Raw genomic sequence first — 24,720 nt, 5'->3', positions numbered from 1 at the left:
AGAAAGATGCAGGCTCACCTCTCTTGCTAGGAAATTGGGCTTTAAAGTTGGTGATGCGKGAGTGTCTGCTTCAGACCTTTGTGAAGGGGTTTTCATGGGTCATCATGGAAGAATCAAAGTCCTAGCTGGGATGATCTCACCAGAGCTTTGGAAGAAGCAAAGTTTATGCCCCAAAACATATGCTAGATTTTACTGGGGAGGTGCACGCTGCTGAACAGAGAGCTAGCAGTGGGTTTTCCATTGTCTTTGTAAATAATAACACAAAGGCCAGGACTGCTGTAATGTGTRTTAGATTTTGCGGAAAAGAAAGGCTTCTGGTTTGTGGGATGCACTCTTAATAGCTGCAGGGTCTCCCCAGGTCCCTCAGCATTGGGGCCCTGGGGAGAGACTAAGAGCCCCTTGGTTTCTGCTCAACTTCCCACGACCTCTGAGCTCTCTCAAACCCACAGTGCCTGAACCCCTGGTCCCCACAACCTTACAGTGTTGCCCATGGCCTGGATGCAGGAGTCCTGCCAAACAGACTGTCCTGAGATGACCAGGGCCTTTAGCTCCCAGTTACCCTATTTAGACAGACAAAACTCGGCAATTAAATGGACAAATAAATGTCTAGTGGAGCATCCACTTGGAAAGTCTCCAAAAATGCAGCTCCTAGATCTGTGGCTTGTTATATGGAGCGGAGCGGCCATCCCTCCTGCTGCTCCTTGTGCCAGCACAGCAAAGTCCACCCTTGGGGCACCAAACCGTTTAACAGGTTTAACTGCTTAACACACATAGCTGTGGGATCAGTCCCCCTCACCCAAAAAATATGAAAAGTGCAGTGCAGAACTAAAATCCTTTTCCTCACCCATTCAGATGAAACGGGTGATAAAATTAGGCCATGCATTTTCAATGGTCTTCTCCTGTCAGCTGCTGTTGTATTAATACTAGAACTGTCAGAAAACACCACCTAAGTAGTTCATGTCTGTAGGTGAGCAATAGAGCGAGAAGCTTACTAGTAGGTCAGAAGTATGGACTTGTAGCACTGCCTTTTTTTTTTTTAAAGGCAATTAACACTGCATAAGGATTCATCCTGCCTCTTCATATGCCAAATTTGTTATAGTGTTAGCCGCAAGTTGGAGTTTTAACTAATATCATAACTTATGCCATTGCTCTTCCATTGCACTGCTCTGTGACACCAAATATTGCTAGAGCAGAAGTCCTGAAAGATGGAAACAAAATTGAAACGTGGGGAATTAATGCCATGAAGTAAAATGTCACCTATGCTGCCTCTGTAATACAGGAAAGTTTCTGGTGAGAGACAAAAACTGAGAGGTCTCATTATCTGGGTTTTTCCCTTCTTGTGCGACTCTGATTTGGGGGTGTGTGGTTGTCTAAGACAAGCTAAGAAAGTGCAAATCTCTAGGCAAGGGCTGTGGTCAGGGATGGTGAGGAGCTCCTTGCCTGCTTACCACTCTGTAAACCTGATTTCAGGGCAGGGAAGGCCCARGCTCTCCATCAGGTGTGTGGGACTGATTGGGTGGGTGTAGGAATGGGCACACGCTAGCCCAGGCCACCACTTGGAGACTGGACCCTGGGTTTAAGCATGGTTTTGACTTCATCATTTAGCTGCATGGTTACAATCTCTTATTGCCACTTGGTCAAAGCAGAGATGAAGAAAGTGTCACTAGTGTAACTATCCTGGTGGTGTTTCCAGGCCATGATCTTCTCAAATGCTGATGTGCCCGTTGCTGAAAGTGAGCAGGAAATGCTCTTTTGGAGAAAGGGTGGGTGTCTTTTAGTGACTGCAAAGAGAAGCAGCTTTCTCACAGCCTCCTTGTCTTGATGGCTAGATGGCTGAGTTTCTTGCTCTTTGTCAAACCAGGCTGTCACCGAAAAGGTTTCAGAAATCATTTATTTTAAATACGATGAATATGCAGAAACCTGTCCAAGCTTCTCCACGCAGTGGCCATAAATTTAGAAACAGAGTCAGAAATCACAGCATTCAGTACCCTGCGAATCAGGTCAGGGCTATAAATTTCTGTTATTGGTCTGCAGGCCATTTGCCATACGTGACTTTCTAAATTTGTGGTCATTTCTCTCTACCTGTGTGTGCTGAGTGTATGGCACTGATTTTTTTTTTTTATATTGTGCCTCTGAGACGCAAAGTCCTTCTGGTGCTTTTGCCCAGCATCATAAACAGGCTGGGTCTCTCCTCTGGTCCCCCTTGCTAACGGCTTCTGGCCACTGCCTGGTCCTTAAATCATGGGCTGTGCCTGGACAGGCATAAAATGCAGCTCTCCCCAGATGGACTGTGTTTGTTTAGACCAGTGAGTGATGTGTGTCTGAATACATGCAATTCAGCCTGGGGATAACGGCTTCTCCTGCGACGCCGAGGCTCCCCGAGGCAGCTCCTCCTGTGTAGATAACAGCTTCTGCCTACAGGTGGCAAGTCCTGCGAAGGGCTTAAAAACATTCAGCAAGTGTTTTCAAGGATAGTCATTCTAAATGYGGAGGGAGAAAACGTTCAGTGTAGGTATCCTGGAGGGATGGTGGGGTTATTTTAAAGTGATCTCCACTTCGTGAGGAAAAATCAAGCTAGGGAAGTTTACGTTTTGCAGGATGGAAGGCAGTGTTGCCGCCTACCTCCTTTTACCACCTGTGCTTTTTCTCCCTCACCTATTCTAGGTATAAAAGCTTTTTTGTAAGATTTCTTTTTGTGCTCAGCATGCTAGAATGAAATGTTTACAGTCTCTCTTCTCCAGCGCAAATGTTCCCAGCAGCAGCACTCTCTGGCTGGGCCCAGCCCCTATGGTCAGCCTCAGAAAAAAGAAACGTGGCAATAAGACAAAAGTGGACTGCTGTTAAAGCGCTGTTCTTCAGTATGCCAATGTATCAAAACGGTGTTGCCTTATTCTACAGATCTGCCCCCCAAGAGCCTGGTGAATCACTAAGTCAGCAGATGTGACTAAAATGTTCTTTAGCTGTTTTTTTTAATCCTGTTGGCACAGCAGGACAAAAAAACCATGAAAATAAACTACATCAACAGGACTGTTTGTTAAATTCTGGTATTGTTGCAGTGGTGCAACCCCATTGAGACTGCTTGTCATATTAACACAAGAGTAAAACTTGAAAAATGTGGATTATCAGATGCAGCTAAGAATCTCATTTTCCCTACAGGTTCGTTACTGACAATGATTCATTGGTGTCATCGGGGTCTGAGCCCAAATAAGTGGGTGGAGAAGGACACTTGATAAAACTTGAAACTGCACACACCTGAGCCAAACAGAGCTGGTAGGACCCCCCCACACACTAATTTAGAGTTGCTTTTTTTTTCAAAGCAAAGGTCCCCAGCAAACTGTACAACTATATTTACTCATTCCTCCCAAGCCAGCCAGAGGAGCAAGAGCCAAATCCTGCAGTTCCCATCCATATGCAGTAACTGGAGTGACTGCTCCCAAAAGGACTCCTCAGGATGAGGTTTCCATGCTTGTTAAATGTGAACCTTCAAACCTTTTCAACTTAATCCTGTTCCAAGTATATTTGCATTTTTTCAAATGGGAACAGATTTCTGGATTTCTGACCTGTTTGTTGCTGTTAACAATCTACATACTTAGAGCATTTGGCATCTTCCATCAGGGACCTGCCAATCTGCAAGCTACACAAAAGTACAGGGAAAGCACTGTTGCCATTATGATTTTCTTAACTATAAATAGCTGAAAAGTGATCTTTGTAAAAATGGCACCGTCTTGATGTATATAGTGAAGAATAGACATGGGGCAAAGGAATTACCAGACAGAAGGTTAGTGGTGCAGAGTTATGAATGTGAGTACAGGATAATGATAGAAACTGGGGGGGGCGGGGGGGAACAAAACTTGTTAGGTTGAAGGGAGACACACAGAGCCCAGTGTTTTAACATGTTTTCATGTTTTGTAGGGGATAGCTTAAATTACTAGTGAAAGAAGTATTCTATGTCTTTCCAATTTCTCCCCAGCCTTCATGTATAGCTTCTGGGTTAACCCATCTTCTTACCTCTATTTCCAAGTCCTGTAGCCTTTTAATCAAAGGACCACTCAGCCTTCAAAAGCAAATTCAAGGACTGTTGCACTTTAAAGAAAGGATGATTTTGTACAGCAACCACAATTATCTTCGCTTGCAACCAAAAGGAAAAAAAAAATAGTTAAACTTTAATTGTTCTAGTAAAGAGTAGGACAGTCTAGAAAGTCAAGGAACAACTGCTTAGTCTCCTACCTTAGAGGTAGGGAGCTGTGCACATTTGGCTTAAAAAATAAATCATAACAGTCACTTCCTGATGGCCACCTGTCTCACAGGTTCAAGTGTTTCTCAACCATTTTGTGGAAGGGAGGAAGTAGCTGCATTAGTGGGAGCAGTACCCCTTGGCTGAGGTTAAGTTTATTTGAACTTACTATTTCTAATGTGGTCAAGAACTGCAGTCTACAGTAAGTCAGTCCATCTCCTTCCACCCCCCCCGCCACTGCTCATCCTACTCTGCCATGCGACCATGTTTCAACACCCCCTCCCAAGTCTATTGCCAAGCCATGCTTGTCTGTGATGCCACCCTGCTTTGTTAACGCAGAAGTCCCAGCAGATGAGCGTCTCGCTACTAACTAGTGCAGGCCCAGCACCTGGAAGTGCAGTGTCCAAGGACACCAGAGTGCTTTTTCAGCTCACGGGTGGCACTAACCAGCTTTGGCAGCAGAGGGATGTGAGGAAGCGCAGGGTTCAGTCTCTTGTATGCTTTTTTTGGCTCAGGATTTAAGTTGCCCACCCTGAGGCCCCAGCATACTCATCTTTTTGCTGGGATGAATCTTCCCTTTGGGCATAGCTATTCCGATGTAAACTGCAATCCCTGTGCCTGTGGGGATGAATCAAGTCTATTACTCTGAGATGTAGACATGGATTAAATACATCCAGCTCCAAGTCTGCTTTCCAACTCTGACCACAGCTGTAAGGCATTACGTGCTGCAGTATTTCCTTACAACGCAGCTGGGCCACACTCATTCCTCATAGTTACTGCTGCTAGTAGGATTCACTAGGAAGATAGTTACTGCTGCTAGTAGGATACCTTGAGACCAAGAACTGGTGTTTGCATCATACTGGGGGATGTGGTGGGGCAGGGGGGATGACTGGCAGCAGCCTTAGACTGAAGCTATGAATTGGTGGTCCCAATTTAAATAATTAAAAAAAGACAAAAACCTTCAGGCAACTTATGTGTAACAAGCTTAATCCAGGAGGAATCACAGCCCCTGCTGTTACCCCCTCCAGTGTACAGCCTGTTCATCTCTGCATGGCTGCCCCGGAGCAGTTGGATTGCCTCTCTCCACTCCAGCTCTCTGGGGACCTAAGAGTGAGCTTTGGCTTCCAGCTTGAGTCACTCCTCTGCCTGCCTCATGTATGTGCCCTCTTCTCACACAAAAATGTCCACAGATTGGTGGATGATTCACTGATGCTCAGAGTTGTAGCATGTTTTAAAGATCCTRTCTATAAAATAAAGTGGAATTACGTTATAGCTGGATACTCTGTTTTGTTTGTAATACTGAGGAACTCTATGACCAAATACTCCTTTCTCTTCCTRTCCCTCATTAACAAGTTAGTCGTCTTTCAGCTCAGCTTCATTCTGCCATTTAACCGGAATGTGCTGTAGATCTGGAATAGGTCTGCATTTCCCACTGTGTCTATCTATAGTTAAAAAGTATTTGAAACAAAGAACTGAACCTTTCAATTATTACTGAGCTTAAACCTAGCACGAGGCTGCCAYTTGATTTCTTTATTTCAGAAATGATATAGCACTCCAGCATTAAATTCTTGTTCTCTCCAACAGCAGCTGAGCCACTAAACTGATGACATGTGGATTAACCAAACAGTCCAGCAAATCATTGGTAGAAAGGGTTGTTTGTGAGGCATTTGGACTGCCGTCTGAATCCATTTGATTTGCAGGCATTTCACAGTCATTACTCATTACCAATWGCTTCCTGGCGCAGTGTAATTTTCCAAAATGTCCTCCTTCATTTCCATGGATAAGATCCCTATAGTCACTTTCAACTGCTCTTGCGTCCATTGAGCTTGTTTCTTGAGACTGCGGTAAAACTTGAATAAGATGAGGCCCAAAAGATATTTTCTGTAACTTTTCTGCCTTAACTGTTGAAAAGTCTGCTTCATGGGTTAGCAATTTGCAGCCCTCTGGTTCAGTGCCAACTTGCCTTTTCCTTCTCTTGCGCGAGGCACTTGTCATTTTCTCTGCACCGAAGCTGCTGGGATGTGCCTGCTCTGACACGCTTGCCTTTTGACACTTGAAATATGCAGAGACTGCTCTATTCAGGTACTGAAGATTGATGTCATGGGATGTTGCCTCAATCTAAGAAAACACCCAGAATACACTCAGTTAAAAGGAGGTATGTCTCAACTCAATGTTGTATGATTATCTTCCCTGAATTACTTTTGGCTATGTGAAGGGAAGGAATTTAAAATTCCTTTTTTTCAGGAGGTAGAAAGACTCACAGGGAGTTAAGCAAAATGGCAGTAATTTCATGCTACCCACTGCTAATGAGAGCAAGAGAGCTTACCTCTGTGGGATTTAGCCACAGATCTGCATCGCTGGGATTTTCTGCTGATTTTATGGCACACACCAGTGTTCGAGTTATTGCTTCTTCTACACGGGCTTCGTGGTCTGCATCCTGCCTCAAAGGAACAGAAAGTGTTTGGAGACAGGGTAGCACTTAGGTCTCTGCAGAAAAGTGGAAGATCTTGGGAAGAGCTAAATGGACGGCCTTACTTTTGAAAGCCATATTAATGTATATAAAGTCAGTGAAAGGCCTTGGGCTTTTGCAGCTCCTTACTCATGTATACAGCCCTCATGTGAGTAATAGCGCAGGTTTTGGTGCAACTACTCATCCGAACAAGGATTTGCAAAAAATAGATTCCAGTGTGTATGTAATCTTTTTCCTTATTAGTGTTCTGTTAATTGAAGCTGGTACTTCAAATTACTATGCAACGTTAGCATTTAATTAAGATATCTGTTTATATGGCTCCTTAGGACTAGGACCATGAAAGTACTTAGCAAATTTTATATCTATATATTATGCCTAATTTAAGTACTTAAAATACAAAGGATGTTAACATCAAGTCAACAAATATCTGGGGGCTAGAGAGGCACAGAAGTGAGTCTTCTGAAAATTCAGGAAATATATTATCATGTGACACTAAGAGAAGCTGATATACTGCTGCAGTCTTAAACATCAGCAGAGGGAAAAACAAATGTTTCCTCTAAAGAAAGCTCTCCTGCAGAACCAAAAACTAAGGCAGTAACTGGCTCTTTGTTTCAGCCCTTCACTTCTTGCATCATCCCATTAAGCAGCTGGGTACTAGCTAGTTTAGGATAGCAAAACAAAACTTCATAGGATTTTTTTTTAGCCTTTTTCACATTTAACTGGGTTCCTTGTATGTGGAGAGGAGGCAATGAGACTCTAAACAAAACGTATGTGATTTAGTTATCTCAATGACAGGTGCCTAGGAGTGGATACATAAATCTGGTCTGGTTTAGGCACTTGGAAGACACACAGGTTTTGGAAGGAAGAAAACCTAGTCAATAGACAGCCCCGAATTGCCTAACTGTGGCTTTAGGAAACGTGTCAAGCAAACCATGCATCTTGCTAGCATGCGTGCTGAAGACAGTAATTCATCCTGAATCTCCAAGTAGAATCTGGGATAGAAGCAGGGGGAAACTGCTCTTAGCATTTTGTGGCTCTGGMTGCTCTGCCCGTTAATGGCCTTACATAACAGGCTCCCAAGATGCTAAAAATTCAGAATCTGCATGGGGAAATGATTATTTTTAAGGTGTTGCTCTCCTGGGATTCATCCTGGCCTGTTGAGTAACAGGGTTGCACTGATTGTGTGAATATGTTAGGAAGCAAGGAGTACTTTGAATAGCTCACATCCAGCTGAAAACAACTTCTGCTCTAAAGTCTTGCCAAAATAATTAAGTTTCACTAGGACTATCAATGTTGGCATGATTCACATCTGTCAATATGAAAGCAGCTGGTAACAGCTGCAAGTGAGAGAACTTCTGGATTTGGTAATGGAAGCGACTTCAATACTGTCTTTCAGCATCTATGTCAGAATTTATTTTTATAGATTGTACAACCCAACATCTAACAAACAGTGCCACCATGATCTGCAGGGGTAATATCTGTAAGGAACTTTCATCTGGGTTGCAATGAATACATACAACCCTTTCTATGGCTTATCTTGAATGCTACAATACAATTGATTTATTCACCATAGTCTTTTTTCCCTGTTTGTGGCAGCTTTTAATTTTGGATCACTCATTAGCAAGATCCAACAGACACTCTCCTGCTCCCAATACTATCTATATACAACTACCTGATCCCACTAGGGCCAAACAGGATCTCTGTGACCTTAGCAAGACCCTTCTGACTGGAAAGGCCACAGAGTTTAGTTCCACTTTCCCCCTCCATCTCTCCCCCTTCTCRTCTTACAGCCCATAAAATGACAGGAAGAAATGCTATAGCCAACACAAAACCCAGCCACTTGGGAGCTACCAGCCTAGCACAATCCTGACCTGCTCCTCCAGAAGGGGACAATTTGTGAGATGCCGCTTAGGGTGCAAGTTTATGTTGGTGTAAGCATCAAATTTAAGGCAGGCTTCAGTAGCTGCTCTGTAATATCCTTGGAGCTTCCTCTGGCATTGGACATGGTCTGACTCTTACTTAGGGCTCTGTAAGAGCTCAGTGTGGGCTCTGACAGTCTGTTGTTTCTAAATGCATGCTCTCATATTGAAATTTTCTCCATGAGAGACACCCAAGCAAGTCCCTCTACTCTGAAATCACCTGGTTTGAGGGGATGAGAAATGTCTTGTGTAGTCTGAACAGAAGCTGAAGGGACAAATTCATCCCCCTGCAGATTTTCAGCCTAATAAAAGTGCAAAAAAATGCAATAGCATTTTAGTGAGGCATCTTTCACAGGYCATTTCAAAGAGCCTTTTTTATCAAGCTAGGATTAATGATAAAGTAATCTGAATCAGAAAACCTTCTGGGATACGGAGATGATATCCCTGGAATGCTCCCAGGCACACTAGGTAACATGAGCAGGAAAAATTCAAAACTATCACACAGAAATGGGAATTCAAACAGCTGGTGCCACCCCACTCCTATCACATTAATCTGACTTATTTAAATCCTGACTTAGCATTGCATGTAAGCATGTGCTTGAGGTGAAACTGTTTTGTCAAACCCTATTCAACACAATGCCTATTAGTCCATGAGAAGTCAGACATGAAAAGTTTAGCATGTGTTTAACTGCTCACCTGAATGAGGTAAATTTAATATGACTTTTGCTGAATTGCAGCTTCAGATCTGGAACCTCGGAAAATCTTTTTCAAGAAAAACTGCATTGGCAAGGACTCTTCCCTCCCCAGCCTCTGACTACAGCAAATCCAGCAGGGCAGAACCTGCCAGGCAAGGGACAACATGCATCACCCTTGATCCTGAACAGGAAATGCAGCTTGAGTTCTGGGTGGCATCACTTCTGCGCCCACTCATATTCCTTTCAATGTTTTTTATTGAAGACACTTATTTTCTCTCACYTTCTCTTGCAAAAACCTTGAATCAAATGTGCCAGTGTCAAAACATAGCTGTGTTTTAGTGGTGGTTGATAAATGAGGCAGCATGCAAGTCTGCAAAGTGTTCTGGGATCCTTGAGGATAAAAGATGCTATGTAAATGTAAGCTTAAGACCATTAAAACAACTCAAAAAYGGCTCTTGAGGTCATTTTATCTGGGACAGGATTATTTATGTGCAACTCGGTGGGTTTCCTACTCTTTAATACACAGAGACACGGAAGTGCTACATCACCATGACACAAAAGGGCACATACCAGTTCAATCCAAGAGTTTATGCTGACAGTGACAGGGTCAATGGATTCCACATAGTGCCACCAGTGCCTTGGAACAAGCAGGACCTGGAATCAAGAGACATCACATCTGAGTATCAGCAGCAGCCAGCAGAAGACAGTGATTCACTCGGGGCRATGGGGATGCAGAGGCAGAATGAGGCAAGGATAGGAGTTGGGGATGGGTGGTGATCTTTATTTCTCTTTTCTAAAGAGCCTTCTCTCAAGCCTAAAATGTCCCCTCCCTCCTCCAGTCATATCAATATCTAGTTATATGAGAAGTAGACATGATCCAGAACTACTACTCATCTCAAATCTTCTCATGTGGAGTAAGACTGTGAGCTCCTAACTGTTCTAGATAGGCAAGGTCCTGCTGTATGAAGGGATTGCAGCTGGTGTARCAGTAGAGCAGGGCTTTAGAGAAAGTCTCATCTAAGCCAAGTAGTCTTTTGTAGACTCTCCAATTGAGCAGACTTCCTAACTTCTTTAGAATGGCTGCCAGCTGGCTTCACCAAAAGTCAGTATCCTAATGCTCATCTAGGTGATTAACAATGTGTAGTTGCAATTTTGGTAAATACTTACCTATATGAAACTTGTCAATTTTAGTAGACATGCTTTTAAAAGAAGGTATCCCAGAAATTGTGACAATCTAGTTTAGATCAGGGCCTTACAACTATATCAGGATGATAGATCTTACATAAAATTGATTCTAACCCTTGGCTTTTATGGTMCAAAGACATTAACGTTGTTTTGATGATATAGTACAAACTTTACAGATCAGTGAACATTAGATTAACACAGAGCTATCAAGAAAAGCATAAAGACAGTTTTTGACAGGGAATGAAAATGGTCAGAGATGGAAAAAAATACTTCAGAAGGGGGAAAGTAAAGTAGTGATCTGTATCTGAATCACAGCTTTTTTCCCCCTCCTCCTTTCTCCTTGGTAGACGCACATTACTTATAAGGATGTCCTGCTAGCTAGACAACCTGGCTAATCAGAAAATGTCTGTGCCGGAAACAGTGACTGTGGCCCTAATCCTGCAAACACACAGGACACTCAGAGTAAGAATTAATTTTGGACCACAGGACAAAATGTTTTTCACAGGTTTCAGTTTAAATCAAGCACAAAAAAAAAAAAAGCAGTGGACCTTTAAAAGCCCCAAACAATTAGAACCTCTATTTTAATCCAGTACAGTATACAAAATAGAGAAGGAAGTAATTGAGAGAGAGGAGGAAAAAACAACTCTGCTGTTGGTGGCACAATATAGGCCTGCCATTAAACAAACCAAACCCTTGCTTAATTAGATGTAGTTACAAACATCAAAAGCAATTAGCCATGTTTGAAACTACTAGCAATGGATCACACTACTTAATGTGATATCTAGTTATCCAGGATGTTTTTGCAACTTTGAGATGCTGTCAAACAAGGCAGGATTTAGCTACAAATTTGAACATCACCAAGACAGGCTGTTAAAAAAGACACTGAAAAGACAGAACTGAAAGGCAGAATAGTAGAAAACACATGGGTTTGCAGACACGCACACACCTTAATGTCACACACATCAGTACAGAGCTCAGGTTTAACCAATCTCAAAATATGCACAGCAGATCAGTCTGCAGAGGGCCATTACTTAAGAAAAAACACTGACAATTATTTATTCCTCACATCTAAAAGTGCATGAAACCYTCCACAGACTGAAGCCAAAACATGGTTTCTACACTGAACAAGCTTCAGGGTATCACTTCTATCACACAAACATACGCTTTGTTTAATCAATAGTGTAGTTGCATTGGCTGCAGCGGAATTATCTGTGAGCAAACGTTTGCCCACATATCACTGACTGCAGAATCATATGGGTGGAAAAATGAAGAAGGCTCATATCTTACCTTGTGCTCTTTTTGTTAAAGAAGCTGGGTGCTCCCTTATGATGGRACTCAATGAGGAAGCCTGGAAAATTTTGCTATACAGTAGGAGTAAGTATAGTTTCTCAGGTAATTGCCTATTTCCAACAGTTGGGTCCTTACTGTAAGACTTGCATGGGAAGACTGAGTTTGCAACATGCTGGAGATGTGGCTGTAGGTGCTAGGCAATGGGGGTACGGTGCAGAGGTAGTACGTAGTAGGGGAGCAAGAGCAGGAGATAAATCCAGAGAAGCATGTAAATGCTTCAGTAAGAGGGGYGGTCTGGAAAAACAAGCTGGAAATTAGGACTGGAACCTGCTGGCTTGACACAATGCTTATGCAAAGTGGAGACAGAAGTGCTTTGGAAGGAGGAGGTATAATCAGGAGTAAAATGTGTATCCCCCCAACGAGTCCAGTCTCCTCAAACTGAAGAGGAGGAACTTGGTTTTGGGAGAGACTGATCTGATTTTACTTCCTAGCAGTTTGAGGGCAATAATTGCAGAAGTTGTGTATTTCTGTATCTGGCACTGTTTGATGCAATTTATAGAGGAGCTACAGAGCTGTGACTGTAAGAGGCAAAATAGGTACCATAAAAATAAAAAGGGGAAAGCAAGCTTATGCTTGTTAAAATAAGGATTTATGGCAGTGAGAAAATTGAAATTATCAAAAGGCAAAAGGGCTAAAACTTTAAGGAAGATGAAGAAATGAGAAAAGGTAATTAAAAAATATAGCTGGCAAGGGAGCAGCAGAACTTAGCTGAACACAGAAAATAATCCTGCAAAGAGAAAAATAGAGTAGGATTCTTCATGGATCTAGCTTTGCAAGCTAGAAGCAAAAAAAAATCTGTCAACTCCACAGTAAAACAAAACAGACTTCCATATATTTATGAAAATGGGATATAAATTTAACTACACTTTAAACTACATTTCAATGGGAAATGTGGAAGTAAATCACACTGAAATGAAAAAAAATGTAGCAAGCAGATTTTACAAGGGAAAAGTGAGGCACAAARGCAGGACAGAATGATTCCAAGCTAAGAGAGAATTCTGTTAGCCTGCTTTCTCCTCAGTACAACTATCTGCATGGGTTGGAAAGATCTAAACAGCAACCAATCAGATAATTTTCATATTTAGRCTAGTGATGGGCAAATATAGCAGATGAAGTCAAAGTAGGACAGAAATCCCAGAAAAGATGAAATGAAATCCTAGACTGTAAGAGGAGAAAACACAAGAGAATAGTCGGGAGAGTAAGTGGAGCAATGCTGAAGRCTTGTACAGCACAGAGAACATAACAGGTTTAAATTCTCAATGGAAATGATTAACTTGATACAGTGCAAAGGTAGAGCAAAGGTGGAATTGCCTCAAAAAAGAGAGAGAGTACCCTGAAGAGAAATATGTATCCCAAGAAATTCCTGATAATTAGAAAAAGATGCTTGGGTAACTGCCTAGGAAAAGGAAGGACCAAAGAATGAGTGTGATGGGAGGAAAAAGGTGGTGGGTGGTGGTGGCGGGGAAAAATCGCTTGCATCCGTGGCAATGAAAAAGAAAAATGCCCAGCTAGCTCTGCTGTTACAGTACTCTCCTCTCAGTAAGCCCCGAGCTGAGGTTTGGCAGCAGCATGTGAGAAGCACTCTCTGGGGTCCTGATGYCCCAGTCAATGCCCTGGCCTGGTGGGTCCCCAGCTCCTAGAAAGGAGCTTCTCTGCCAAGCTCCTGCCTTGCTTAAGATCTGGCACGTTCCCCCCCGCTGCTGAAACATAGAGCCCATGGCCACTCGAGGCAGAAGTACCCTGGGGAGAAGCCCTCTGAGCAAAAAGGGAATTAATTGGGTTGTTGGGGAACTGGGAGAAGGTCGCGGAACAGGCGGGACAGTAGACTCAGGAACAAGCAGGCTTGACTTTTGGGGGAGTGCCTGTAGGGCTCTGTGTGCACTGCAGGCTAAGCTGGGTGTGTGGTGTGTTTTTTGTTGTTGTTGTTGTTTTAATAACCAGTAATGGTCTAAGCTCCACTCCTGAACTTCTCTACCTCTTCTGTGATGGAGATGATAGTTCTGGTAACCAGAAGATCAGTCAGGCTCTCTGCTGTGTTGAATAGAGCCTTCGCTATGGACTGGTTCAGGGCCAACTCTGTAGTCTCACACATGAAAATACTCTCTTCCTTCCCCACCTCCCCAAAGAAGAGTTATCAGCCATACACTACACACAGTGCCACTGACAACTCTGAATTCTCCTTTAACTAAAATCATTTCAACTCTTCAACAAAAGCAGTTTTTCACTGCAGTCCCTTTAAAAAAATTTTATATACCCTGAGCCGGAACACTTTATTGCCTTTTTAAAAGTTTCAATTACTACATTTCCTGACTTACTACATCTTTCTTCACATCACTTATTTCTCCTGATGATTGAGACTGGGTCTGTTGTGCTGTTCCCCGCTTTGAGGCCAATTTGAAGTTCTCATCCCCCCTCCACTTTTTTTTTTTAAAGGTTGCACACACAGGTAAATCCCTGCCTGACCTCATGAACATTTTTGCTTGCATAGGACTGTATCAGAAGTCAGAGATCTGCTTACGCTGTTGCAAGCTCTGGCTGCTGAGCAGCATCCCATAGTGTTACTTACTGCAGTAAGAGCACAAAAAGCGAAAACCTTGCTGCTGTACGCAGGAACTTAGTGATAGTTGTAGTTGCAGATACAGGTTTAGTTTGAGACATGTTTCTTTAGACGTTTAGAAGGCAGGCAAGAAAAAGTAAGCGAGGAGAAGTTCTGAGCAGAAGCCAACAGTGAAAGGCAGAGACAAATAACCAAAAATGTTGGTAACTTTTTTTTTTTTTTTTAAATTATTCTTCCTATACCCTGATAATGTTTAAGGCTAGAAGTCTTCTTTCTCAGATTTGATGGGCCTTTGAGTACTAGGCTGGCTCAATGAGGCCTTTCCTCATATCTCAGGTGCCTGGAGTTTCATTGCAGCTCCTCTAGCACACAGGGTCACGAAGTGACAGAGCAGGCTGCAGGGCCCTGATGTCCACTGCCCCTCCTGTTTAGGACGGTGAGAGAGAAGTGCATTTCCCACATGAGCCTAAGCTATATGGTGCCTTCCCTCCACTAGGAGGGCAGATAAGTGGAGTCTTCATGTGTCTACCTTCAGACAAGCAGAGATGCACTTTTTACAGTTTTTTTTCTACCATTGTCTAGTGACTTGAAGATGGATTAAGAGAAAGATGGACTAAGAACAATTACATTAGTGAGCAGGAAGGAAGCAAGAATCAGGTGAGAGATGGGGCAGAGGAGAGAATGATCAATGATTTTGAATTTATATAGCATCTCAGTTTTTCACAGCCTTTTCAGGTAGGATTCATCTCACCTATTTTTAATAATCAAAAAGTTAAGCATCTACTTGCGTAGGCTCCTTTTACAGCCTGTGCAAAAAGACAAGATGGGATGAATGTTTCTGCAGGATTCTAATTGTAGAAGACAAGCAGGATGAATTGCCCTGTAGAGGTGCCAGGTTCTTCCCACTCATGACAGGCAGGACATCTGTCCTGGAAAGGGTTTAAGTTGAGGGTGATGGATCCTACTCTAACTCTCCTAGCCCCTGTCCCAGAGACATGAGGAAAGGTAAAGAAAGRGTGGAATATATTAAAATGGACGTGTTTTGTCCTGTTTGCAGTCTTTTAAGCAGTATTTTGTATTTGTGAAAACAATCAAGGTATTACTAGAAATATGACATAATCTATGAACAAATAAAATACTAATGCTTTGGGTGAACACCCACCAGTTTGGTGAATACAAATTCACCAGCAGTCAGCCTCCTGCTCCATACTTACCATTCAACCTTGAAACCATCACACAGGTGACCAGGTCCAGATGTTTACAAGGAGTCCCTACCTTTGTGTGAAACAACTTGACCTTGCAACTTGGTGAATGTAGTCATATACAGCTGCAAATCCTAGAACTACATAGCTGCCTATTTAAATAAGTTAGATGTCTAAATGTTACCATAATTTCTATCCAGAATAGATCATTAGTGTATAACCAGGAGCTGCATTAAGACCTCTGTGGAAATTCAGCCTGCAGCCACTGGTCAAGTACAGAATGAAACCTTATAAAAACCTAGAGTTGTCAGCCAACTATTTAAATTGATAACAAAGATTCACCTCTGAAGAATACAGTGAAAGGACACAAAGAATGCAATCAAAGTATGCATTATGCATTGGTACAATGTTATACAGAGGAATTCTGCTTTGAAGCCTTAAATGGTTGTATAAAACGGTTTATAGCAAACACAATGAGACATRGCGACCAGAAGGTGGCATTAGACACATTAAGTTTTCGATATTCAAAGCTGTACTCACCCTACATGCAGTTCCTCTACTGAATACCTAAGAACACCTTTGTCTTTATTTTTAAGCCTGGTATTGTTACAATATCTAATCCAAAACATTCTGCTTGCTCTGGGAAGGAGTGGAGATGCTGTAAGTTATTGCAGAGCAAAGCTGGCTGCAAATCCTTAAGTAATTGTATTAATTCTATCTGAAAGCCAAAACTGAGCTTGTATCAAAATCATTATTTAGGGATCCTCTCTCTCATTAACAGAGGAATTCTTCTTAGTTATTCCTTTCCTCTCCATCAAACAGCAGCAGTTCCCAGCCAGCTGCCCCAGAAGCTTCTGGATGAGAAGCTGGAAAGCACTGCCCAAAACGTGCTGATAAAATGGATGAAGGCAATACCTCACAGCTCCATCATTGCCTACATTACTTTCTCCCCAGAAATCCAAACAGTGTCTCCTTCATGGCAATACAGAGAACCTGTATTACTGAGCTGTCTCAAGACCTTTATTCCCAGCAAGATTAATTTGTAATTGCTGTAAGCCTAATTAAAATTAAGACCATATTAAAGTTCACTATCATACTTGATCATTCCAATGCATATTATAAATTGAAATAGTGTTGGGGATCATAGATAATGCAGCAGTGCTGAATGGATGTGGCATTTTTATCAATAGTAAAAATTTGTTCTTTGTGCTTTTAATTATTAAACACTGTCACCTTACAAAGTGCAGATGGCAAAATTAATCATTTTGCTTTAAGAGTATGACTAGAAGTTAATGTATTGCAAACAATGAAGAGTTGATCACAGATTCCCTTCCATTTGCAACGGTGCAAGCAGAACATACAGTTCCCAGTTGATAGACATCATCCTCTTGTTGGAAACTACTACCCTGTTCCAATGCCAGCTCACAGGACTGCTCCCCACTGTCTCCCCCAAATTAGCTGGATTAGCAAAAATCTATTTTTTAACTGCTGAAGGCAGCTGGGTTTGTCAACTAGGAGCTAGAGAACACTCACACAAGTCACTGAGCTGGCAGCTCAGAAGAGGTGACAACATCTGGCAGGAGAACGGTGAAAAGGTGCTAGAAGTGGCAATCCCATTGTCTTACACAGTCGGAGCAATGCACATTGGGAGTGTTTTACAAGGACACGTACAGCTGAATGAATGGAAAAGGGTAATTCAGGCTCTAAATACAGACTATGTTGATTAAATAAGAGAAGGACACTATTAATGGCAGGAGACCAAGAATTAACATTCCTGAGTCCTGCCCCCATTCTGCTGCTGACTGCCTGTGTGACTTGAGCCAGGCACTTTTAACTGGACTTTCTCAGTAAAACGGGGTTAATAATATCCTTACATCCTTGTAAAGTACCATGAAACCTCTGGATGGTGTGCACTTTAAATGCAAGTATCATCACTATAAATATTCAGCTATTAAAGCAACAAGTTGGGCCAATGTTCCCTGGTGAAGGTTATTCCTCACTATCAAAATATAAATGAGTTCCTTTGCTGGCTCTGCATGCTCGTTAATCAAATATATTTTATGCAACATACAGGTTTCAGAGTAGATAGGTTAGAGTACTGCTCGAGAAAGTTTTCAGTCCTTTAAAGCAGATGGAATTGGGGGCGACTGCAAGAATTGTTATGGAACTGGGGAGCCTACTGAATTCTCCAAATGTTTGCAGTTTTTTGTGTAAAAGGCTAGTAAAATAATAACTAGGTTATTAAGAAAGTTCCTGTATCGAGAGAAATGTATCAAGCATGATTGCAAAATGTAGAGGGACAGAAATATAGTCAATCTGTTATGATTTCCTAACCCTTAGCAATATAAATCATTTACTAAAAGCTTTAAAGTAATGTAAAGTATATATGTGAATGGTACCTGTCCTGGACTGAGTGTAACCATATGGGCTGTTGCGTTCCTAAACTCAGGAAAGCGTTTCAGATCAGGATTGGCAACATTGACTTTGCTGAATACGCTGGATTCCTCATAAGGGATCCTAGTGGGATAAAGGAAACTGGTGTCACCAGGTGGGAAGAGGTGCCATCTTTTCCTGAAAATAGAGGGAAGATAAAAATGTATTTAGTGCATGTCAGTTATAGCTAAGAACTAAAGGCAATAGCAAGGTTTTCAATAAAACATAAATCTGCCTCACTGTGTGAATCTCCTACGCAGTGAGAACACAGGCAGTGCTTGCAGGCTGTCTACTAAAAGTGTTTTTAAAACATTCCACTTTTTAATTTTTTAACTGAAAAAATTAGAGCTTCTCACCAATTATTTTAAAAGGCAGATAAAATAAAATTTAAAAAAAGCTCCTCCATCTGGTTCTTCCTTCCTCCCTTTTGCAGAGCAACATGCAGCATTTACAGATGCTCAGAGACCCATTAAAAACCTGGCAATTGTCCTACAAACCAAGAAAAACAGTTTCATCAGGGACAACATACTTTTGTTCACTGAATGAATAGGTGCAGTACCYCTGTTTGTTTTAAAAGGAGGGCACTGTGTGTTTATGATGGTAATAGTGAAGGAGTATGAACTTGATCTTTTGTTTCCTATCATCACGTGCATTAYTCATGTTCATCTATTAGCCACAAAACCCTCATTCTTGGTAAAACTCACCTTGAGGCTCCCATGCCACAGTTATGACAACAGCATAAAATCAGAGAGATCCACAGACATAAGCATTCCAAAAAACCCAATTTTTCTAGTGTTGTCAGCAACCACCTGTTGAAACTGTGGCTTGTGTGAGCCACTGGCATTGAGAACCCCCTCGGCAACCACCAGCTCAAGGACAGGGTGGTTCTGCTTACGAGGGCACTCTTGTGCCAGGCTGTTTTCCTGTGTGACCAAAGGAACAGGTCTACACACCACAGTGCAGGGCCAAGCRGAAAGGAAGGATGGACTTTGTCCTCAAGAGCGAATCTCTCTCTTTTGTTTACATGGATCAGTGCAACAGAGACCCATGCACTGAGCASTGGAAAAATAAAGGCAGTACTTTGCAGCACGGTTGGACAATTTGTGCAGCTCACCTCTTGGTTTCAGGCTCTAGCTAGGTCTTTTCTTTTTGTCTCTTTCCTTAGTACTCACTCCTTGCTTTTTGTCTACTGCTTCTGGTTGTCAGTTCTAAGTCAGATCCGAAAATGAGAGAAAGGCAGCCACATGGCACAAAACCTGAAGAGACAGGAATAGCAGGATAGCCAGAACTGCAGAAATCGGCACAGATGGAAGTGCCACAGGCCGCTGATGTTTCTTGGTAATTACCAAAGCGTTTGCTGGCTGAAAACTCAATAAATAGTTGGCCTGAAATCCAAGCTCTATTGCAATTTTAATATTTGCCCTCCAAAGCAGATCCTCAGGAGAATGACTAGGTTAGGAGGCTCATGGGTTAATCCTGCAGGCTCATGACAAAGCAATACCCCGAAGCAAAAAATTATTAAGAAGCCTGAGGGATGCAAGGAGGAAATTCAAGATAGCAACAAAGGGCTAAGGAGTGGTCCCTGACTTTCCTGCAAAGGCAAATCTATTTAAGTTCAGCATAAGCTTATTTTCTGTTGCAAAGCCCATCTTGTTTGTGAGTCTCCAAAGGCGTTCTTTCTGCTCTGAAGCAGCACAGGATTCACAAGCTTGTATAAGTTTGCGATCTATTTATAGGTTTTGCTCTAAAGAGGAAAACAACTTTGTCTTTTCAGGCCACAAAAAGGCTTTAGGCTTCTTTCTCTGAGAAGAGCAAGGATTTTGGTCTATCAGAGGAGGGGGGAGTGCCTTGGTAAGGCAGGCAAAATTGCAACACGATCCTAGCACTCTGGCTCAAGTTCAACACCTGAAGGTAGAGATCAAAAAGGCAGGGCGGGTGTCAGGTCTGCTGGATTACTGTACTTAGCACACCCACTATTTAGGCAGATCCTTAGAAGACATTTAAGCACATAAGCCTCATGGTTTTCAGTGAGATTTTTGGTTCCTAAATATACTTAAGTGTCTGGACTTCAGTGCGTAATGCTTACTAATGTGATCTGAAGTCCGTGGGACTGGCTGCAGCAACAAGTAGGATGCTGAGTGGGGCTTCCAGACTGTCTCTGCTGCCCTTTCCACCTGAGAATCTCAAGGCTATTTACAAAAATGAATGAAAACCCACCTGAGAGCTAAACAGAATTACCCTTCTTACAGATAAGATGATGAAAAATGCATTTGCCTCAGGCCTTTAAGCCAGTCAATCTGTTGCAGAGCCCAGCATGGAAGCCAGGCTTGCCTGACTTCCAGTCCTGCACCTTAATCACAACGCAACCATGATTTTACTGTTTTATAAATCACACCAGAGTAATTAACCACATTAAAATCCCACTGGCAAATTATTCCTTCCCTTATATACTATCAGACCTAAGAAAAATACATGCAACTTCCTTTGTTACACTAACGTTAACAGAATCAGCCTAAAAAAATGAGGCAAATATGCAGGGAAAGGAGGAAAAAAAAAAAAAAAAANAAAAAAAAAAAAAAAAGGAAGGGGAAAAAAACCAGACAGTTTGCCAACAGGCAGAAAGAAATGGCAACAAAGACACACGCCCCAAAAATGAGTTTGAAGCTTCAAGTGTCCGTTTTAAGTTTGCTCACAGTTGGCTGCTCCCATCCTGATGTTCCCCTTTTAAATGAATTCTAGCAGGCTATTAGAAGCTCTTGCACAGAGAATATCATAAAGCTGAAAGTGATTTATTTCTATCTTGTTTCTGTTTTTTTTTTTAAAAACTCTTTATCTCCTAATTCCAACTTCCCAAATTCATAACCACTAGGAGGGTTAGAATATTTATTATTGGACACACATAATGCACAGATTAGGAAGAATATTCTTCCTCAAATAGAAGAAAATAAAATTACATTGGCGTAATAAAATTACACTCAAACTCCAACCTTCCAAATTTCTGCCATTTCCTATAGAACAGCTTTGATATTCTTCAATCATTGATAGCTGAGCAAATTAAAATAATCAGGAGTTAGAACTACTATTCAAGAGTGCAGAACTAACACTCCTTCTAGCACTGTATAGCTTTCCTCTGTATAACACGGGTATTTGTTACCTTCCCTGTACTTGTAACACTAAATTGCAGCCGTAAGAGTCCAAATGGCACGGAGTGTTTGCTCCTTCAGAACCAATCCACAGTGTGCTCTCTTTTCCACTTCTTCCAGGAAACCCAAAGTCAGACCACTTTATATCCTACAGCAAAGAAAAGGTTATTTACGTAAGCAGTTAAACTGTTTCACATCTTACTGTCAGTTCTCTGGTCCTCTTGTGTTCTCCCTCCACCTCTCCAGTAGCTCTTTATCTTCTTCAGCTGTTACTCCTAGGTGGGAGTTTCTGCTCCCCTTCCTGCAAAGTCCTCCTCTCCAGCAGGATTTCTTCTGCTTTCCCAGCCTGACTGCGCAGAGTCCCAGATCTCTGTCTCCAGTTCTCATCCCAGTCTTTCGTATCACTCGAGTTACCCTGCTTGTGCTACAGAAGGACTGCCCAAGCACTCTGTGGCCACACAGGGCTGCTTCTCCTTCTTTTTAAACCCTCCTTTTTTCCCCACTCTTAACCATATCCAACCAAGCTCAGAATTGCTCAATGATAAATTCTGATATAAGGCATTTCAAAAAAGGGAGGAAGAAAGAAATGACAAAATCCCCACTCCCCTTTTCAAACCAGTTTCATAATCCATGTGGCACAGTTGCTCTGTGTCTCATTACTCCTGAAAGCCTTGTCTCAGCTTTCTCCATGGATCCTGGAAACACAGATTATAGCCCATTTCTGACCCAGCGGCATGTCGGTTTTTGTAAGTTCCTTATTGCATAATGGACACATTCTGCTCTTGCCTTCGCAATTGTGGAGGCAGTGAACTTAAAAGCAACTCGATTGCACGGGGGAAAAGGGCAGAACATGTGTGCATCTATTATGAATACGATCCTGGAGCTTTCCGGTACATTGATCCTCCCCAAAGCAATCCCCCGGGGATGAGAGCTGGAATGAGAGACAGGGAGGTATTGCTGGGATAGTCCAGGAGATCGACCAGCTTTTGCAGACTGGCTCTGCCTAGCTCAGATAAAGCTTTCCCACCTTTCTACAGCTCACCCTGCAACCTGCAGAGCCCGTTCACATGTGTATTGGAAAGYATGTCAAGTGTACCAGCCTGAGCTGCTGTGGCCTTTTGGCTGAAGCTCCAGCCTGAGCCTTAGGAAGCCGAGATTCAATTCCTGGCTTACTGATGGTCTCAGGCAAATCACTGCATCTCTGAGATTTATTTTTTTCCATCTTGAAAAGGAAGATAATGATATTTGTTCAATTTCAGAAAAGCACTCTCAGGGTCATTCGCATCACCTAATTTTAGGAACCTAATTTAAACTTGGCCCCTGCTCTTGTCAAAGCTCTCTCCATCACCCCTTGGAACAGCCTCCCTCCTTCATTGTCTATAAAGAGAAAATAGGTGTCTATTCTCCTAATTTAAGTATGTAAGCTGGCTGCTTGCAGACTGGTGGGTGACTATCCCTTTTTAAGATCTATGGATGAGGAAAACTACAGTTAGACATTATAAGAATGACTTCACCATGACTCTGTATTAGAGAACCCTCAAAATGAGTGATAGCCTTCCCAAAAATTAGGTATTGCTAAAGATTTTAAATTTCAGAGCTATTGATTTTAAAGGTATCATTTGAAAAAAAATGCAGAAGTCTAATATAAACATTTGTCAAAAGCAGCAAGAAATCAAAAAGCAAAAGTTGCTTCTATAGATTTCAGCAGCCATAAAATTTAAAATCCAATACAACTATTTCAGTGATAAAGTTAAGTGTAATATCGTCTCTACACTTTAATCTCACACCCAAATAGTTTTTGTATTTTGTTACAATTTAAGTGGAAAGAAAGCACACATAATCAATATTAGATTTAAAAGAACTTTTTGAAAATGCTGCAGCTGTAGTAAATAGTGGAAGCGATTATGGGTAAAATAGTTTTTAACCAATGAACTGAAAAGGAACTGGTAGGATTACTGGAATCCTGTCACAATGGGCTCCTTTTCTACAATAAAAAGCCATAGCAAGAAGAAATGCACTAAAAGGTGTTCCAACCATAACAGATGGCACATTACTTGTGAATTATATTTATTTCATTTGCTGCTTATAATGAAGTTAATCTGTACCCGTATGTCACTTTAAAAGGTCTCATTTCTATTTAAACTTCATGCATATATCTTGCTTCTGATTTATACCTCAAATTCTGTAATGAAATATCAACTGAACAAAAAATGTAAGATGCTAGATACTGCTCATAGATTAGACTAATGGAATCATTACCTTAGCCCACACAACTGTAAATGATAAACAGTGCAATCTAAATTTCAAACAACTTCTAAATGGCCCTATTAATCACTATAAATAACAGTGCAGTTGGCCTTCTTTTCCCCTTCAAGTCACCTTAGATAAATCTAAATAAAATCTACAATGAAAAAAAGGGGTTACCATCAAATTCATGCAAGAATGAAAACTTCTGCACAGAATTCTTTTGGCTGATATAAATTGTGTAGCAGTGTTTCCAAATCCATACAAGTCTGGAGCTGATGCATTTCACTTCCATGCCTGTGAAACTGGCAGATGACATACACCATATTTGCTTGCATAACACTATTGATTTTTTCCTTCCCAGATTTTGCTTTAAAAAAAATCCATGGCATAACCATTATGCGTGTCTGTTCTAAAATTACAGCACAATCTGTTGCTTGTTATAGGTCAGGTGACGAGGTTGTGGCGTGGTACTTGCACACAAACGCAATTCTTAGAGCCTCAATTTTGTACTTGAATAGGGGCAAGGGGAAGGAGGCGGCGCAGGAAAATGGTTGTTTCCTTCAAGTATGCTTTTATTGACCGGACGAAGCAGCAGGCTATTCAGGTCTTTTAAGCTGCTATTATCCTCACGGTCTTATGCCATAAAGCAAGGGAAAATGCTGTCTATTGAGGCAGGAAGAGAGAAAGCCAAGGCAGGACCACAGATAGGGGAAGTCATTCAAAGATTTGGGGAAGCCCGAAACACCGCTGGAGCTCTGAACTTAGTTGAAAGAATGCAACCCAGTATCAGAGTTGTGCAGCCCAAGTTATGGGAACCTACTCAAGTGTTCAGTGTGCTGCAGAAGGGAGGGGGGAAAAAGGTATGATGGCCTCTGTGCCCAAACCTTACTCTCTAACCCATGGAAAAAAGGGAAAGGAGACAGTGTGAAAAACATTAAGCACTGAAAAATATTGATTTTACTAGTATAAAAGAATAAAATACATATAAGGAGCACAGAAAATGCTTTCTGAGGAAAAAATTAATTCAAAGGGGCTTATCAGTTCATGCTCCCTGCCATTCTGATGATACAGTATTTGCAGAGAATTATGATTCCATCTTCACATTTGAAAGTGTGGAAATGAGTAAGGCTTCGTTTACTATTCCTTCTTCACAACTTAATATAAAATACACCTTTTGTTTAGCTGTCCTTAATTTTTCCCTTTTACAATTTGCAAGGAGAAGCCGCAGGGATGTAGATGAACCAATACATTGAAATAGTAGTTAGCCTTAGAGGAATTAAAAGAA

General features: G+C 41.7%; 1 protein-coding gene across 8 annotated transcripts in view; it reads right to left on the bottom strand.

The window, feature by feature from the left end:
* Positions 1-4,142: 4,142 nt before the first annotated feature.
* The window catches only part of HSPBAP1 (HSPB1 associated protein 1), a 37,491-nt gene continuing 16,913 nt past the window's right edge, over positions 4,143-24,720 (bottom strand). For 7 of the 8 annotated variants that reach the window (XM_026082166.1, XM_026082171.1, XM_026082170.1 and 4 more), the window contains 5 exons: positions 21,200-21,336; positions 18,012-18,183; positions 9,889-9,972; positions 6,561-6,671; positions 4,143-6,352 (listed from right to left, as the gene is read on the bottom strand). In XM_026082166.1, the coding sequence (XP_025937951.1) occupies positions 5,795-6,352; positions 6,561-6,671; positions 9,889-9,972; positions 18,012-18,183; positions 21,200-21,336 (1,062 nt within the window). In that variant the 3' untranslated portion in view covers positions 4,143-5,794. The remainder of the gene's footprint in view (positions 6,353-6,560; positions 6,672-9,888; positions 9,973-18,011; positions 18,184-21,199; positions 21,337-24,720) is intronic. The other variant, XM_026082168.1, reaches the window with a different exon arrangement.

The sequence above is a fragment of the Apteryx rowi genome, unplaced genomic scaffold, assembly GCF_003343035.1.
Source record: "Apteryx rowi isolate R43461 unplaced genomic scaffold, aptRow1 scaffold_57, whole genome shotgun sequence".
NCBI lineage: Eukaryota > Metazoa > Chordata > Aves > Apterygiformes > Apterygidae > Apteryx > Apteryx rowi.
This window is presented reverse-complemented; position numbering and strand designations above follow the sequence as displayed.